The 17,470-nt window shown below is 52.7% G+C and overlaps 7 protein-coding genes across 7 annotated transcripts; 2 read left to right on the top strand and 5 right to left on the bottom strand.

Moving 5' to 3' along the window:
- Positions 1-820: 820 nt before the first annotated feature.
- Positions 821-2,279, bottom strand: J4E78_006948 (uncharacterized protein; the record flags this gene model as incomplete). The annotated part of the gene is made up of 2 exons (XM_049367558.1): positions 821-891; positions 1,073-2,279. The coding sequence occupies 2 exons, from the start codon at positions 2,277-2,279 to the stop codon at positions 821-823; spliced, it is 1,278 nt and encodes a 425-aa protein (XP_049220528.1).
- Positions 2,280-2,718: 439 nt separating this feature from the next.
- LYS4 (mitochondrial Homoaconitase) lies at positions 2,719-5,286 on the top strand (the record flags this gene model as incomplete). The annotated part of the gene is made up of 2 exons (XM_049367557.1): positions 2,719-2,769; positions 2,821-5,286. 2 exons carry the CDS (start codon positions 2,719-2,721, stop codon positions 5,284-5,286), a joined length of 2,517 nt encoding a protein of 838 aa, XP_049220527.1.
- Positions 5,287-5,465: 179 nt separating this feature from the next.
- Positions 5,466-6,326, bottom strand: J4E78_006946 (uncharacterized protein; the record flags this gene model as incomplete). The annotated part of the gene is made up of 1 exon (XM_049367556.1): positions 5,466-6,326. One exon carries the CDS (start codon positions 6,324-6,326, stop codon positions 5,466-5,468), a length of 861 nt encoding a protein of 286 aa, XP_049220526.1.
- A 429-nt stretch (positions 6,327-6,755) lies between these two features.
- J4E78_006945 (uncharacterized protein) lies at positions 6,756-7,253 on the bottom strand (the record flags this gene model as incomplete). Its single annotated transcript, XM_049367555.1, has 2 exons — positions 6,756-7,031; positions 7,095-7,253. 2 exons carry the CDS (start codon positions 7,251-7,253, stop codon positions 6,756-6,758), a joined length of 435 nt encoding a protein of 144 aa, XP_049220525.1.
- Positions 7,254-7,618: 365 nt separating this feature from the next.
- Positions 7,619-8,146, bottom strand: J4E78_006944 (uncharacterized protein; the record flags this gene model as incomplete). Its single annotated transcript, XM_049367554.1, has 1 exon — positions 7,619-8,146. The coding sequence occupies one exon, from the start codon at positions 8,144-8,146 to the stop codon at positions 7,619-7,621; it is 528 nt and encodes a 175-aa protein (XP_049220524.1).
- A 3,149-nt stretch (positions 8,147-11,295) lies between these two features.
- Positions 11,296-14,494, top strand: J4E78_006943 (uncharacterized protein; the record flags this gene model as incomplete). Its single annotated transcript, XM_049367553.1, has 6 exons — positions 11,296-11,995; positions 12,689-12,702; positions 12,769-13,559; positions 13,631-13,934; positions 14,003-14,326; positions 14,381-14,494. 6 exons carry the CDS (start codon positions 11,296-11,298, stop codon positions 14,492-14,494), a joined length of 2,247 nt encoding a protein of 748 aa, XP_049220523.1.
- Positions 14,495-15,234: 740 nt separating this feature from the next.
- Positions 15,235-16,925, bottom strand: J4E78_006942 (uncharacterized protein; the record flags this gene model as incomplete). The annotated part of the gene is made up of 3 exons (XM_049367552.1): positions 15,235-15,859; positions 15,916-16,715; positions 16,767-16,925. 3 exons carry the CDS (start codon positions 16,923-16,925, stop codon positions 15,235-15,237), a joined length of 1,584 nt encoding a protein of 527 aa, XP_049220522.1.
- Positions 16,926-17,470: the final 545 nt, after the last annotated feature.

The following is a 17,470-nucleotide window of genomic DNA, read 5'->3' as shown; positions in this document are numbered from 1 at the left end:
GCAAGGCGGAAGGAACCGATTGAGAAGCCCAGATGGAAGATCGTGTGTTATCGCAGCCCAGCGCACCTGGGCCTCCACAGAACTGACTCCCAAACCACTGGTACCGCCGAGTGGTAGAGAGTTGTGCTGCAGAAAAGCAACATACTCGAGACGCAAGCCCAGCGCCGAGAGCGCGACACCATACAATGATCAGTATTCACATCTTCACACTCCCTAGTAGCCGCCGACAGGTCTAATCAAGGCGCCTACACAGCGGTACAGTCACGTCTACACCCAAGCACTTCAGACGTCTCGTCACAACCGCCGTGGTCTGAAGTTTGACCTGGCAAGCCACCAAGACCAAGATAGATCAGAGAAGGCTTTGCAAATCTTACTACAACAGGCAGTGCACGAAGTTCGTCAATGCATCGTGGTAGTCATACTAGGAATGGTAACTTTCCAGAACACCAAGGCACAGCCTCTACATAGTCACAGCCACAGCACGAGGCACAAGGGTGTGCTTCATAGTATTCTCCGATAATGCAAATCATGAACCGGGTGGATACAAGCAGTCTAGTTGGGTCTCGTGGTAAGGATCAGGCCTGATAAGACTTGAACTTGTAGACTGGGACTTGATTTTGCTGTTCACAGGTGTCTTGTTGAATGACACGGTTGTGACAGGAGGGTATTATTTTTCGGAGGGCATTGAACAGGCCTGCAGCCTGCAGCCTACAATAAGCCAGAAATAAGCAAACAAGAAAATGTAGCGTTGATGAAGGCTCCACGGTGTTCAAGTTTTCCCTTGAATGGGACTGATACACAGTGCTGCGCAAGGCCTGACTCAAGCCGACTTTGCAAACTCTTCAAGGTACGAGACGAGTAGCTTGGTGCCATCTAGCGAGACGGCATTGTCTAGAGCACGAAAGGAGTTAGCCTGAGTCACTAATGGGGCTTTTCCCCAGGCCGTATCCTAGATCGAGTACTTTCGGTCATGTCGGCCAGAAGCCGCGTACCCAAGCATGCCTTGTGAAGGCACGACTCGAACCATGTCTGACAGCGGGATCAATAAGACGGGAGTTATAGGGCCACTTACAATTACTGGCACGGATGCCACCTACGCTGCGGTGTCCTTTCAGACCTAGCAGGCCCTTCTTCTCTGCGCCTGCAAGGAAGGCCTTCTCTTTGTCCGCATCACCACCGTTGACGCGGAAGCATATGTTCATTCTACTGCGTACAGACTTGTCTGGCACTACCTGGTAGACATTGGAGTACTTCTCAAGCGTATCGTAGATAAGCCGCGCCTTCTCGTTGGAGACATCCTCTTGACCACCGATGCGCTTGGCACCATAGGAGCTGACGAGTCCGGACATGACCTGGCCAGCCACCCAGACATCGAAGATGGGCAGTGTGTTGTAAAGCGAGTTGTTTTTCGCGATGGTGGGGTAGTCGAGCACAATGGGGCCAACTGATAGGTTGAGCTCTCTCATCAGGTCGGGCGAGGCGGGTGTTGAGTGTGGCGGAAGGAGCGACTTCCGCATGATGACGATTGCGATACCCGTGTTGCCAATGTTCTTCTGGGCGCCGCCAAAGATGATGGCGTACTTGCGCACATCAACCTTCCGGGAAATGAAGTTTGACGACATGTCGGCGCAGACCAGGGGTGCATCGTCGCCCTCAAGGCTCTGAGGGAAAGACGGGAACTCGACTCCGTCGACGGTCTCGTTGTCGCAAAAGTACACGAAGGCTGGCCCGCCCTTGGAACGCGGAGTCAGGCTCCACTGGTCTTCCGAAGCGATCTTGCCAAATTTGCCGTCGTTGATCTTGCGTGAGTCGGTGGCCACGTTGACATGCTTGGCTCCCACAAGACGCGCTGCCTCTTGCGATGCCTTGAGCGACCAAGAGCCGGTGACGAGGTAGTCGAGTTTGAGCTCCTCGTCGACAACCTTGCGCAGCCTCTTCACCACCTCATCCTTGTTGTCGCCCACCTCTTCCGCAATCTTGGCGCGCTTCTTCTCGACCCATATCGAGACGAGGTTGTATACGGTCGCACTGAACTCGCCGCTGCCGCCGCTCTGGAGGAAGAGGATCTCGTAGTCGTCCGGGATCTCGAGCAAGTCGCTCAGGGCTTTCTTGGTGTCGGCAAGAATCTCGTTGGCTTCTGGCGAGCGATGGGAGATTTCGCAGAGGCCAATGCCCTTGTCTTTGTAGTTTAGAAGCACCTGCGAGGCCTTCTCGAGGACCTCGGTGGGCAGGGGTGCGGGGCCAGCGCCGAAGTAGTTGACGTCGGAACGGTTGACCATGGTGACGACGGGCTTGCAGATTAGTAGTGGGTGTGCAGAGTTAGTCGGAGATACTTGGGAGAAATTGATCAAAGAGGGGCGGTTTGTCTGGTGCAAGTCTTCTCAGGTCGCGTCATACGGATGACTCCAATGCCAACCTCTTGCCAAAAGTTGCTTCCGATCTCGGGCTAGCATGCAACACGCAGGCGTGGACATGGTGGCTCCCTCATGCAGAGTACTCAAATATGGCTTGCCCCGGATCCTACATGTCCCCGCGTGGGAGTTGTTAGCATTATGCGAAGTCATTGCAGGTGTCCGGCTGCACCCAATGGCAGGCGCCGCAAGTCCGCTGACGCCGGTTTCGGTGCGCGGGTGGGTCGCGAATTTTGGTCTGGGGATGCGCATCACGGCCGTCTGCTGCAAACACCACATTGCTGCCAGCTCAAGCACCACCACAGCAATGGCCATGTCGCTACGGGCAGCCCGGCTCCTGGGTCGCAGGCAACTAGCAGTATGTCGGGAATCTCATCGCCGGCCATGTATCCTCTAATGTCAAATGCAGCCCCGGGCAAGTCTTGCTCTTCGTGCCGCCTCGCTCTCGCCTCGACCGTGTTTCGCACCCCGATCCTTTGCCACGACCGCCGTCCGTCGCGATGCCCATGATGTGTTTCCCTCGATGAAGGAGAGCCCGGCGGCGAGCTTCCTCTCTTCGCTCAATGAGACGCCCGCAACACCCCAGACTCTCACCGAGAAGATTGTGCAGCGACATGCCGTCGGAGTTGCGCAGGGCAAAGTCCTCAGGTCGGGCGACTACGTGACATTGCAACCGCACAAATGCATGACACACGACAACTCGTGGCCTGTGGCGCTCAAGTTCATGGGCATCGGAGCCACCAAGATCAACGACCCCAACCAAATCGTCATGACGCTCGACCACGATGTACAAAACAAGACGGAGAAGAACTTGAAGAAGTACAGCCAGATCGAGGAATTCGCGCAGAAGCAGGACGTCGTCTTCTACCCCGCTGGCAGAGGCATTGGCCACCAGATCATGGTAGAGGAGGGCTACGCCTGGCCGGGAACACTCGCGGTAGCTTCTGACAGCCACTCCAACATGTACGGCGGTATCGGATGCTTGGGTACACCTGTCGTGCGCACAGATGCGGCGAGTATCTGGGCAACGGGCAAGACCTGGTGGCAGATTCCGCCCGTGGCCAAAGTCACACTGAATGGCAAAATGCCCCAGGGTGTGACTGGAAAGGATGTCATCGTTGCTCTGGCTGGCCTCTTCAACAAGGACGAAGTGCTCAATCACGCCATCGAGTTCACCGGCACTGACGAGACCCTGGGCAGCATTCCCATCGACGATCGTCTCACTATCGCGAACATGACAACCGAATGGGGTGCGCTTACGGGTCTATTCCCTATCGACTCTACCCTGCACGGCTGGCTTCGCGCAAGGGCCACTCTGGCAGCTATGGGAGAAGGACAGGCCAAGGACCACCATCAACAACAGTTTGTCCACGAACGTATTGATAAGCTGTTCACTGCTACTGGTATCGTTGGTGAGAAGATGGGTCACATCTTCAAGCCTGCGCTGGCTGCGGACAAGGGAGCGGTATACGCCAAGGAGCTCTTCCTTGACCTGTCAACTCTGTCACCCTATGTCTCCGGTCCCAACTCCGTCAAGGTGGCCACCCCACTGCTCGAGCTCCAGAACCAAAACATCCCCATCAATAAGGCTTACCTCGTATCCTGCACCAACTCCCGCGCTTCCGATATTGCTGCCGCTGCCAACGTCTTCAAGGATGCCGCCGTTCTGAATGGCGGCAAGATTCCCAAGATCCCTGACCATGTCAACTTCTACATTGCTGCCGCGTCAATTCCTGAACAAAAAGCCGCAGAAGAGGCTGGTGACTGGCAGGCGCTTTTGGAAGCTGGCGCAAAACCATTACCTTCCGGTTGCGGCCCCTGTATCGGACTTGGTACCGGTCTTCTCGAACCTGGTGAGGTTGGTATCAGCGCCAGTAATCGCAACTTCAAGGGTCGTATGGGTTCGCCTGACGCCAAGGCTTACCTTGCTAGCCCTGAAGTAGTTGCTGCAAGTGCCCTGTCGGGCATAATTTCTGGCCCGGGATGGTACGAGGCTCCTGAAGGCTACCAAGGTGTTCGACGTGGAGAGGGCGATGGTGTTCCTGAAGAAGAACGCATGATGACAATCGAGGACATGCTCGAGAAGGCCATCAAGGACGCTGAGGCTGCCATCGATACGTTCGGCAACGCTGAGCCCGAGACACAATCTGTCAACCCACCCGCGGCACCAGGATCGGAAGCCGAGACGCTGACCGAGATCCTCCCCGGCTTCCCTGAGAAGATTAGCGGTGAGATTGTCTTCTGCGATGCAGACAACATCAACACCGACGGTATCTACCCCGGTAAATACACATACCAAGACGACGTTACCCGCGAGAAGATGGCGGAAGTGTGCATGGAGAACTACGACCCCAGCTTTGGTCAGATTGCCAAGGCCGGCGACGTACTCGTATCCGGTTTCAACTTCGGTTGCGGTAGCAGCCGTGAGCAGGCCGCAACTGCTATCCTGGCCAAGGGCATCCCGCTAGTCGTCTCTGGTAGCTTTGGTAACATCTTCAGCCGAAACAGCATCAACAATGCTTTGATGGGTGTCGAGGTACCCAAGCTAGCCAACCGTCTCCGCGAGGTCTTCTCTTCCAAGGATGCGACATCCTCACAACAGGCTATTAAGGAGCCTTCCAATAACAGCGAGTCGCTTGATTCGCCACCTCCCGCCGCTGCTGCTCAGCCAAGTCAAGCCAAGCAACTAACCCGCCGCACTGGCTGGACCCTGGAATGGGATGTTCGCAGGAGTACCGTCTCTGTACAAGAAGGACCAAATGGCGCCAAGTGGAACGTCAAGGTCGGCGAGCTACCTCCCAACGTGCAAGAGATCATCGCTCTCGGTGGATTAGAAAACTGGGTGAAGAAGGAGATTGGCAGCCCTCTCTCTTGAGTATGAAAGGGCTCAGTGATCAACTTGTAACATTCATGTATACCCAATTGAAAACTTGCATAGACGGCGTTTGAGTATTTAGGTCCATTACATCAAGCAATACAGACTTCAAAAGTACATGCTACCAGTACAAATCCCGTGCATCGACCTGGAAGGTCTTGACCACACACCTATCCTCCTCACCTCATATAAACCGGCATACCCTTCTCCCACCCCTTCACCCTACAACAATGCCAAGTATCTGTCTCACTAACACCCTGCCCCCCACTGCTCTTCTGATCAATACTAGCATACACACTCCACCCCTCCTCCTCCAACAACTCGACCAACACAATCAACAACTCCCTCACCCGCATCGTCTCCTCCCCACTAGCCTGCCATGGATTGCCCCTGAGTTTGCACTCCCACACCCCTTGCTCTTTCAACCCAGACTCCAAGATACAATCCGCACCTACACGAGCCGGGAAGGGCTCGTACAACGAAGCAGGCGCGTCGATGAAGCGAAGGCGGTTCTGGCGACTGAATGCTATGACGCACCATTCGTGATGCACAGGAATTGGGTTCTGGAATCGGAAGAGTAAAGTATCTTTGTCCATTGCACTCTTACTAATATCGGTGTTGAGTGTCAAGAGCCAGCCTGATGCATGCAGTGTTGCTAGTACGCCGTTCATCAGGCGCCGGGCTTCAACGCCTTCTTTGCCGTAGCCGCGCCATGGGTAGCCGTTTAGTTTGAACTCGTGGCTGTTTGCGTAGAGCTGCTCTTTATTAATACCTAGCGGCCGGGTTGAGAGAATGGTGGCGCGATACTTGGAGATGATGGGCTCAGGGAAGCGCAGGAAGCGGAGGCGGTCTTCTTTATGGAGCGATAGCGATGCGAAGCGTGTTTGTACGGGATGAGTGGATGGGGGTTGTGATGGGGATGAGGAAGGTGCTGTGTAGGCGGGTGGTGGGGGTGCGAAGGATGAAGTGTCTTTGGTGGAATCGGTAGAGTCGCCTTTGGAATGCCCGGATGGGGACTTTCCACGGAGTTTGTCGAACATCTTGGGTTCGCGGGTGATGGTGTTGCGAGGTGGGAGGTAATCGAGAGAGGACTAGCGGGGTAACTGCGCGCCTTACTTTCCATTGTTGGTGCCTATTGCGCCTTCTACATCTAGGATACGTGACATGTCTGCATGCTGACTATACTGTCTTCGCCCATGTTCGGCACGAACAGGTGTGCAGATTACAATAGAAGAAGACAATCGACTCGAAAGATCTAGCATCAATGTACGCTTCAGGGTATTCGGTTTCCCTCATGATCGAGCTGGCAGTGCGATCATGCTCCGATGAGTCGGTCTTCACCCGAAAGATAATGTAGTTTCCCTATCGGTACCCCGACATTTCGAATGATTCCGTAAGCCGTCACGTTGTGGAAGAAGCTATCAAATCTGTTAGCAACCCAGTCATGTATTCAAGAGACTCAAGACCACTTACAAGTTCGGTAGAACAAACTCTTGCAAGTAAGTCAAGCCGTTCAATTCGAAATGCCACATGTTTGGCACGTCGATCGTGACGGGCATGTCTACTTTCCCAGCGAACGCCTCGGGTTGCGCCTTCTCGAAGCATTCCAAAGCCTGCTCAATCTGTGTGTATAGATCTTGGAAAGAGGCCGCGTCGAACCCGAACGTGGGTACTGCCATGCCACCAAGACGTTCAAGCGCTTTCGTCGCAGTGGTAACTTGGAAGAAGATTTGAAGTGAGAGTGGCTGCGAAAAGATTCTTTAGCTATTGCTTTCGTCTTCTAAGGGGGAGGTGAGCAAGATACTTACATGCATATCCGGTGCAAGTCTGGCACTGAGGACTTTCGAGTGCGGATATCCGTTCTCATCGCACCACTGTTCACCCTTCTTCAAAACCACCAAATGGTTCTGCATTGCTTTCCGCAGCGGGGGTACGCATAGTTCGTAGAGAGGAACGGTCGACGGCATGTTGATTGTGTTGTAGATTTACCTAGGTACCCTTGAAGCCATGTGGGAGAGGGGGACTTAAGTGTACCCGCATCACCGATCACTTGAGGCGTAGGCCCGCTCGTAGAATGTCCCGCATCGACCCGATGCTAAGGCCCGAGAAGCCGTTTCGCATTCTCGGTATAATCCAATGATGCGGTGTCAGTCACCGTTGTAGGCTGCCACGTTTTCAACGCCTGCCAGCCCTGGCGTCCTGTTCCATGCTCCATGCTGATTCCCACGTGGTGTGGCTTGCCTTCGGATCGACGGATCGTTACAACATATTCACAGAGATCTAGATTCATGAAGCGCATGACGCTGATGATGGGAATTGCCTCTATTGTCGGCTACAGACATCCATACGCGGAGGCCTCCCAGACTTTTGATAGTATCGCCCGCACCTTCTCCCCGATCTCGTCGTTCGTTGAGCCAGAGTTAGCTCGCTTTTGCTCCGCTTGCACTATCAGCAGCTTCTTCTGGAGATGATCCAACCCCTGCTTTACGACTATGCGGCCCACCACCTTGGATTCCTCACTGTCCAACACGAACCGGCCCACTTGAAACTTGCTGTCGCCTAACTCGACGCAACTTTCACTGTTGCCTTTCTTGATTTGGTTGTCGGTTGTCGCGTATTTTGCTTGTGCCGCGACGTAAAGTGTGCAAAGAACGTCCAGCTCATGCAAAAGAGCCATGGCGCGCATTGGGTCTGAAGAACATGTGCTGCACTCCATCATTGCACTATACAGGTTTGATAGCTTCTGATCGAGCTCCAGAACCTTCTCTAGTGTATTGTAGTCTACAGCGGGATCTTGTAGTTCGATGCCGATTGGGTTCTTGGGGAAGCATTCAGTGTTTGTCGATGATCTCCAACACATGCACTGCCTAGTCTGGTCGCTCGACAGAGGGCCCTGTATATGAAGTTAGCAAAATTGAAGTAATACACTTGGTTATTGAACGCCGTACCCTGATGTCCATATTAACAATTACAACAAATATAAGGTCGTTTAGGAAGAGGACGATTGACTTGCAAGATGGTACATATGGAGACATTCACCAAACGTGATGCTATTATCATGTATATCTTTCTCTCCTTTCCCTCCGTGCCAATGCTCCGATGCTCCTCCAATCGGATCATCACACGACGAGCGCGCAAACAAGAAGCAATGACTATTGTTTGGTTTCATGCGTAAAAACAGCCCTGCAGTAACAGAGAACGGGGGGTTCATTGATGAAACAGACACTCTATCCCGAGCTCAGATCGGCCCAGTTGTCTGTGGATCTCACGTAGGAGCGATCAGAGGACCTATCACGCACAGCATACCGCATGTAGTAATGCGGGGTATTGAAGCCAATCTTCCGGGCTATCGAAAACAATGCAGTAGTTGTGCGTGCGGGTTCTGCGGGAGATGGGCCCAGACATCCCCAAGCAGATCACCCGGACACTTCTTGCCGAATTTACCGTGCGAGGCGGTTGAGAAACACTGAAGCCAAGGCTTACATTGGACACGTGACGCAGAGCAACGAGACTTCTTTTGCGAAATCTTCTCTTCACGAGTATAGTAAGATGAATAGAGTGCGCCTTTGACTCAGACTGCGGTCTGGTCCTGGTTCGGGCTGGTCGTTGAGATGGTACTTTGGTTCACGGTATGATTGCGATAGCTTTGATGACAAGTACAATGAAGGAATGGTAAGATCGATATAGCTAGCAAAAAGACCTCGTAGTTCTCCGTGGGTCTATCTATTCAGAATCTTTATTTCATACGGGATCAAGATAACAGAATCCTTTCGCAAGAGCAAGTTTGTGTTTGGCGACCGGGTGCCAGCCTACTGAACCACGACGTCATGCACACTAAGTTCCAGCGCCGATCTCGGTCGGACCCACAACCCAAGACACGGAGTTCCCCGCGCGCAACGAACGCGCCACATTGAGGCCTTAGGGGGTTCAGTACTGTAAACTGCTGCGGCTGTCGCCCAGCCCAACGAAAAGGGGCGCAACGATTTCTCCAGTCCATACCTAGGTAAGGTTCATTCACTTTGACCCTTTATTCATTCACCCACTTTGACCACAGCCTCGATCGCGACCGGATACTTCCAACGCTTCCAGGCACAGAGACAATGAGTACCTAAAAATACGCCAGTGTTTCGGCATCTACCCGCCATCGAGAGCAGACGCTAACAAGCTCCATGCGCGACATCGTAATTGAGATGGGCAAGGAAGCTGTGATCAAATCCCCGTCCGTACTGTTGGTAGGGCCAAGATATATGCGCTGAACGAAGTTTGTTGTTCTCATTACCAGGGAGTGCCAGCCTTACCCGTTCGTAAGTTCGATCCCGAGGCTGCCCCCGACTACCGTTTCACAACCACTACCCGCGACGATTGAACTTGCGACTTATAACGATCGAATTACGTGTTAGAGGACTGGCGTCTCATGCTGGACCTTGCGTGAAGGAAAGGTCGGCGTAAACCAGATTGCGCGTTGGCAACCTTAGAAGTGTGAGGCTTGTCAGCACCGGACCGACTTGACCCTCACACAATACCGTATGCAGAACCGGTTGGCTGACACTAGCGAAGCAACAGCGTGTCCCGACCTTCCGCCGTCATGAGTATCCTGGTCGACTTACTCCAACGTTCATACAAGCATTGCGGAGTGGCGCCTCAGCTTATGGCTGGGGCTCTTCGACGTCATCGAAATGCTTCTCTATCAAGCCACAAGGGTTGTCTCGGCGATGAGTATGAAGTACGAATACGCAATCACAGGATTAGGTACGCCGTACAGGTACACTAGCCCAACTCCCCCTTAGTCGACTGTCCGTCGGCGTGCGATGATCGACGGAAACTCCCAGAAGCGAGGCTGAAGTGTCACTGTGTCAGCCACTTCAACGCGCACAGTCTATGTCTGTGCCCTTGATCTGCATAACAGATGAGGACCTGGCCCCGTCAGGCCTCAAGACAGGTCTGCTCCAACGGCGCTGCTTGTCCAGACAGGGTAGCAGAGACCTGACATGCGCTGGCTTTTACTTGCACGGCGTGCTATCGCGGAGACGGGACGTCAACATTGCATCACAGTTATTACCAGAAGATTCTTGGTGGCCGGACACAAATGCCGCTGTGAACGTTTGAAGACAGCTGCTCCGCCGTTCTAAGGCACCCACAGTCATAGCATGCGCACCGAATGCGAAAACTCAATTTCTGGGTTGTCGGTTCTCCTACGATGGTACGAAGTTTGTTCATACTTCTGGTCGACCATGGATCCCCAGGAGTGTACAATTACGATACCGGTTAATAGTAGTCCCCTGCCAATTTATCAAGCAAGTGAATGTCTACATCTGTATCAGATAGCATCACATAAGCTCGTGATTATCGCACTGTCAACATCACCACACTCTCGTTCCAAGTTTTTCACGTTCATCTGTTCAAGGTCAACTTTCAGCTTCTACACAACCGACGTATCTCTATTCTCTTCGCGAAGCTACCATCATGGATCCAGCGCGTCCGGGAACCCGCCGGCTGCGCAACTCTTGCGATATCTGCACTCTATCGAAGCTCAAATGCAGTCGCGAAAAGCCAGTCTGCCAACGTTGCGTAGACCGTGGCTGCCAACAAGACTGCAATTACAGCGTCGCACGCCGCCCGGGAAGGCGGCGTCAAACATCTATAGTCTCAGATGACGCCGGGTCGTATGGTCAGGATGCCAGTGCCAATGGGTTACGGAAAAGGCGTGGAACAGCACCGCTGACACCTTCTTCATCTTCCATGGACTCGCTCTTTTCGACAAAGAAGCGTCACGATTCGACACGGAACACCCCCCAGCAGATCTCGAGAGAAGCAAGCGACGGAGGGGACGGGCGTTTGCTTATGAAGTCTCCAGGGATGGACTTGATGGAGTCGTTCACCAACATACCCATGGAACTATCACACAGTGGCGACGGAGTTGACTTTGCACCTATGGACAGTCTTTCGCTATGGGAGTGGGGTGAGAGTGGAATCGACATCAATGCAACGAATAGCCATCACCCAGGCGCCATGTCGCAGATGTGGGACATGTCGTCAGGTCAGACCATGCTCAGTGGCATGGACTTCGAACTCAGTAACGATATCGGGGGACCAGGACAGGAGCCATCACCACCACTGAGCCATACGAGCCAGCAAAACTTTTTCCAGGATAACCAAACTTCTCTTATACCCCCAGCAGACTTCAGCAGAGATTCGAATTCCGCTTCTCCAGCTGCTTCAAATTTCATCTTCGACCTGTCCAAGGATGTGGATTGCAAATGCTCCACTCAAATCAGCCAGCTCATCTATTCTGTCAGTCTGCGGCGTGCGACAGCAGTTCCACTAGACGTTGTTTTCGCTGTGGAACAACAGCTCAGCCGGACCAAAGAAACAATCACCGCATGCGCGAACTGCTCTCTCGGCTCACCATACATGAGCATGATGCTTTGCACTGCCATGAGCTGGGTGATTGAGCATCTAGAAACTTACATGCGCGAGGCAACAGTCAACACGCCCAACGGCCAAATGACGTACCTGACAATCAGCGGCTTGACGCTGAGTAAAGACATGTCTCAGTCGTGTTCTGAGGCATTGGTCAAACTCCGCCTCAGACGAGTTGTGCAAACAGCACGAGAGTTGTCAATGTTCAACATGGAGACGAAGAGCACGCTTTTGGGAGGACTGCGGTCGGTGGCGGCCGAGACTGGAGCGGCAGCGCAACAGATGTTTGGTATGTTGGAAATGAGAGGTGCCTTTTAGACAAAGAAAAAGCTTGCGATTCAAGAGATGCCAGCACCACGTCTAGGAGAAGATAGATATGAGGAGTTCGATGGTAGCGCTGGTAGCACCTCGTGATATTTAGAGCAGATACTTCCAAATACCTTAACATCAAAGCTTTTATTATATTTGCATTACGGACTCTGATTGGCCTCCGAGCATGTGGTACTCGGTACATTTGCCTGACATTAACGCTTCGGTGATACAGATGCAATGTCCAGCTGACAGGTCAGCTTAGGCGCAAATGTGATAGACAGTAGACTGATGTAGGCGATATTCATCGCCTCGCAAGCGGCCGCCGGCTCAGGAACTGTTCGCTTTCGCATGATGTAAATCAAGACCCTTCCAAGTTTGGTTTCATATGGGAAAGAGTCTTCACTGCCCTTCAAGAGAGGTGCATTCGCGTAGAATCTCGGCACTTTGACTGATGTCTGTAGATATTGCTATACACCGAACCCTATAACCTGGGGAAATGCTCCGGGGTAATTGACATGCTTCACTGTCTATCACTTGAGCAGAGTCCACACGCACGTGGCTTTGACCCGAATCGCATACCTTGCCATCTTTTGTATCTTTCGCTGAAGAAAACAAGAGCTTGCAGGAATAACCAAACGGAATCAATCCTAGAGCTTACAAGCCATTCCAGCGCAACCACTCAAGGTATGCCAAATTACTTTCACTGCTGCCACGAATAGGGAGAAGGCTGATCAGATCTAACAGATGCAGCTTCGATATGGGCTATCCAATGTCTCTCTCAGCAAACAGTCAATATACGCCATTGTCGTAGCCTTCGCCGCCCTCTGGGTCGTGCAGAGCTTCATCCGAGCATGGTGGCGCCTCCGGCACATACCCAGCGCGCACTTCACCGCGCCATTCTCCTACTTCTGGATTGGACGCACCACATACAGTGGCCGTCAATACTGGATACTCCGCGACCTACACACCAAACACGGTCCTCTCGTGCGCGTCGGGCCCAACGAAGTCGTTACCGATGACCCCAACATCCTGCGCACCATCTCTGCAGCGCGCAACCATTACCCTCGCAGCGATTGGTACGAAGCTGGCCGATTCAACCCATATCATGGTAACTTGTTCACGACTACCGACCCGGCAGAGCATAAGAAGGCGAAAATGAGGTCCATGGCCGCATACAACGGGCGCGAAACTCAAGGTCTCGAGGGTTTGATCGACGACCAGGTCAAGACGCTTATCAGCGTTGTCCGAAACCGCTATGTGGTGTCTTCGCCAGGAAAGGGCCAGCCTCTGCTGGATCTAGCGGCCATCACGAAATACTTCACCATGGACGTCATCACACGGATGGGTTTCGGCAAAGCGGTTGGCTACCTCGAGGACGAAAAAGACCACTACGAATTCTTGGGCACAGTAGACGAGCTTTGGCCGAGGATGTCGACGGTGGCTGACATACGTTGGATCCGCAAGATTGCATTCTCGCCTTTCGTGCTCAGATTGGTCGGACCGAAGAGCAGCGACAAAAAGGGCTTCGGGGCACTGATGGGGTAAGTACCTGGCTGAAGTTGATTCAACTTACAGATTTCTGTTCTGGGCAACCTCACTGACTTTCGACCAGTTTCGCAGCTGATCAGGTCAGCCGTCGCTTTGCTGCACCCGATGGTGGTAAAAATCACAAGGACTTTCTGGCGAGTTTGATGGCTCGCGGCTTCACAGAGGAAGAGTGCCAATCCGAGGGCCTTTTTCTCCTACTCGCTGGAAGTGAGAGCACCGCTAACGCCATGCGCTCCATTCTCATACACACCATAAGCTCGCCCGCCGTGTATAATCGACTCTCTGCTGAGATCCGGGACGCGGTACGGACGGAGAAGGTGTCCTTCCCCATTACCTTGGAGCAGGGAAAGAAGTTGCCGTATCTGCAGGTATGTCTCATTGAGATCCCGCCCAAACGTGTTGATCTTGCCCGCTGACATATATCTCTTTTTTCCAGGCGGTCATCTACGAAGGCCTACGCATGCGCCCGGCCATCCTCGGCCTCTTCCCAAAACAAGTACCCGCAGGCGAATATCCAATCTTCCACGGAAAGATGCTTCCCCCAGGGACCGATGTATGCATGAACATGTCAGCCCTGCTGCAGTCAACAGATCTGTTCGGCGCCGACGCGGCCGTGTTCCGACCAGAACGCTTCATGGAGGTAGGCGACGAGAGACGCAGGCAGATGGAGCAGGACGTTGACATGTCGTTTGGCTACGGAGGCTGGGTATGCGCGGGCAAGAACATCGCTATGATGGACATGGTGAAGGTGGTCTTCGAGGTACGTTCGCAACGTGCGCGATGGTGTTGGTGTGACCGTCGCTAATCCTGGCAGATGCTTCGCGTGTTCGACTTGCAGCTTGTGCGTCCATTTGAGCCGTGCGATACGATCAGCTATGGCGTGTTCCTTGACAAGGGGTTGATGGTGAAGGTGTCAGAGAAGAAGTGACATGGAGACGTTCTGTGTTGACCGCTGGGGCAGGCGTGGCAGGCTCGGGGGCAGGCGGCTCGGAGGGCTGATTGGAGGATCTGGCGGGGCCATCACCCAATGAGGCAGTTCAGCCGACGGGCCTCATCTCAATGGAGTTTGCTTCTGCGAGAATATGGCTATAAGGCACCACTAAAAACCTGTCTTTGAACGATTTCCTGCTGCTGCACTATACCAATGCATGCAAAATCTTTAGGCTATCCGTCATCCTTTCTTGATAATTCCTTCACTCTCTCCAGCGATGCAAATATGACTAACGTTTCCCTTACGTCTTCTGTCACGAATGAACATGTTCACAACGCACTTTCCGTTATTGCCTTTCTTGAGATGCGCTTCGTCGTTTGCACATGTGAAGATAATGTCAGTGGAGTGCAAGCATCGTCGTTTACCCTTTTGATCGAAGCACTCAAGCATGTACCGGATGCACGTCGCGTGGGCCTACGGATTAGTGACGCATGCTGTTGCGAAGAGTGCAAGTAACATATGGTCAGCATAGAACTGTCCTGTGAAATTTCTGTACGATTATACGGTTGCGCGTAGCGACTCGAACGCACTTCAACGATCGAACAGCGACTGGGCGGCATGGTGGACACTTTAGAAGCATGTCACAGGAGCATGGAGTCCAACGCTGTTAATTACTGCATTTATTCGACTATCTAATTTCTTCCTTATCATCCTCCCTTGAGTACGATACAAGATGACTACCACGCTTGAGTGCGTTTCAACTTCAACGGCAAACCATCCTTGGGCTTGATAGCTGTAATACCAGCAGGTTGTGGCACATAGGTTTTATCTGCCATCTCAAACTCATAGCTACCCACAAAGGCGGAGATGAAAGCCCGTAACTCGACCTTTGCATAGCCCGCTCCAATGCACTTACGCGGTCCATGCAAGAAGGTCATGAAAGCGTAGTTGGTGTGTGCATTGCCATGATTGTTCGCTCGGCCGCTGTCTTCATCGATCCACCGACCCGGTTCAAAAGTATCGGCAGTCTCTCCGTAGAAAGACGCAAAGCGATTCATAGCCGCGGGAACAATCCACAGACGTGTTCCGGCTGGGATGCGGGTACCGACAACGGTAGTGTCTTCTACAGCGACGCGTGATGTGATCGGCGAGGTGGGCATGAGACGTAGCGTTTCGTTGACCACGGCGTTTAGGACGGGAAGGGTATCGAGAGTTGCAAAGTCGCTGAACCTTTCTGCATCGTTGTCGAAAAAGCGGTAGGGAATGTATTCGCGAATTTCGGCACGGAGCCGATCTTGCCAGGTGGGGTTGATGGCAAGTAGCCACAGAGCCCAGGTAAAAGTTGCTGAGGTAGGCTCGTATCTACTTGACTGTTAGCAGCAGTTTCTATCATCCATCGGTGCACGTTGACGACATACCCTGCTCCGATGATTGTCAGAAGCTGACCAACCAATTCATTGTCCGTTAGCGTTTCACTCTGTATGAGCTGCAATAAGAGGGCTTTTTGGCCGGTGCCTTCGGCAACTTCTTTCTTCCTCTCTTCGACAAAGGCAAAGCAAAGCTGTCGCAGCTTATTGCGAGCGTCATCAAGGTCCCGGTTAAATTTCCGTGGGAGGAGCTGTAGCACCCAGGCCGGCAAAAAAGCGTTGGCTATGAACAAGTGACGAACGCTTTCTTTGCTGCCAGTCAACAGCTCATATAACTCCGTGAGCTCATTCGGTTGACGTAGTGTGTCGAAATCCTTGCCCAATGCAGCGAGACCAATAGCATCAAGAGTACCTTTATTACCCCAGGGTAGAATATCCACCACGGTGTGCTTTGCGTCAGCTGAGGCGGTAGACCGTTCCATCGTTTCCACCATATCAATGGCCTTTGACCAGAAAACGGGGCAAAGATCTTGAACGGTTCGATGATTGAATGCCGGCTGAATGCGTTTACGAAGATATTTGTGCTCATCGCCTTCCAAGATGAGGAGAGACGGCCCCAGGATTCGGCTCATCAGTCGTCGAGACACCGCTGGCTTGGTGAATGAGTACGCGCGACGAACCAGCACCTCAGAGAGGGCCTCGTTGCTGACTACCAGGATATGATTGACGTTCATGAATCCGCGGAAGTGGATCAGACCCTGGTTCGGTACCGAGTTTGCCATATCCAAATAGGCTTGTCCACGGGGGTTGGTGAATTGAAGGAGCCCATGGCCTAAAAAAGGTAGTCCGCCCTGTAGCAACACTGTCAGTCATGCACCAAACATTTCATGGTAATATCTTACTTTTGCTGTGGGAAGATGTCGAAACGGGTTGAAAAGACGGGGGTGGATTTCGACCTTGTACACCAGGTAGATCACATAAACCACAGCCAGCGTCGCACAGAGCGCTGGTAAGGACAATGGAATCGAGGCAAATCGAGAGGAGATCATTTCTGTATACATGGCGAAGGTATGAAATGCTGTAGGAACCGTTACACGAAATGTGGGATATGTACACAGATTACGCCTGCGATCCTGATTGCGAATGACATCTGTTTTGCTAGGACGGGTTTTTAGTTCATTGTGTCCAACATCAATTTGATCGTCCCTGCGCCAACTCAGAAAAGAGTTCCAGGCTTAGAAGCGTCGCGAGGCGGACAAGACGCGATCGTTGGCGAACGGCTGACGTTGGCGAAGCTGGTCGGGCTAGATGCGGGTGGAACGCTGGAGGCAATTGCCCGGAATTTTGCAACCCAAAAACCCGATGGGTTGAAGAGAACCACCCGACAACGGCATGATTACATTCTCACCGTAACGCGATGATCTTGTGATAGCTCAATTGTACCAGTCTCGTGCTAGCCTGCTGCAGCGCAAGCTGGTATCGAAATCGCGGGCGGTGAAGGCAAGCGAAGAAGAAGAAGTCGAAGAACCCCCCATATCTTGATAAAGCCATTAATCTTATTTCTCCCACTGTCAGCTCAATTACTATCATCTCTCCAATATTTACT

This window comes from Alternaria triticimaculans (genome assembly GCF_023758025.1).
Source record: "Alternaria triticimaculans strain BMP 0046 chromosome Unknown scaffold_10, whole genome shotgun sequence".
NCBI lineage: Eukaryota > Fungi > Ascomycota > Dothideomycetes > Pleosporales > Pleosporaceae > Alternaria > Alternaria triticimaculans.
Note: the sequence above shows the minus strand (reverse complement) of the source record. Positions and strands in the feature narration are given on the sequence as shown.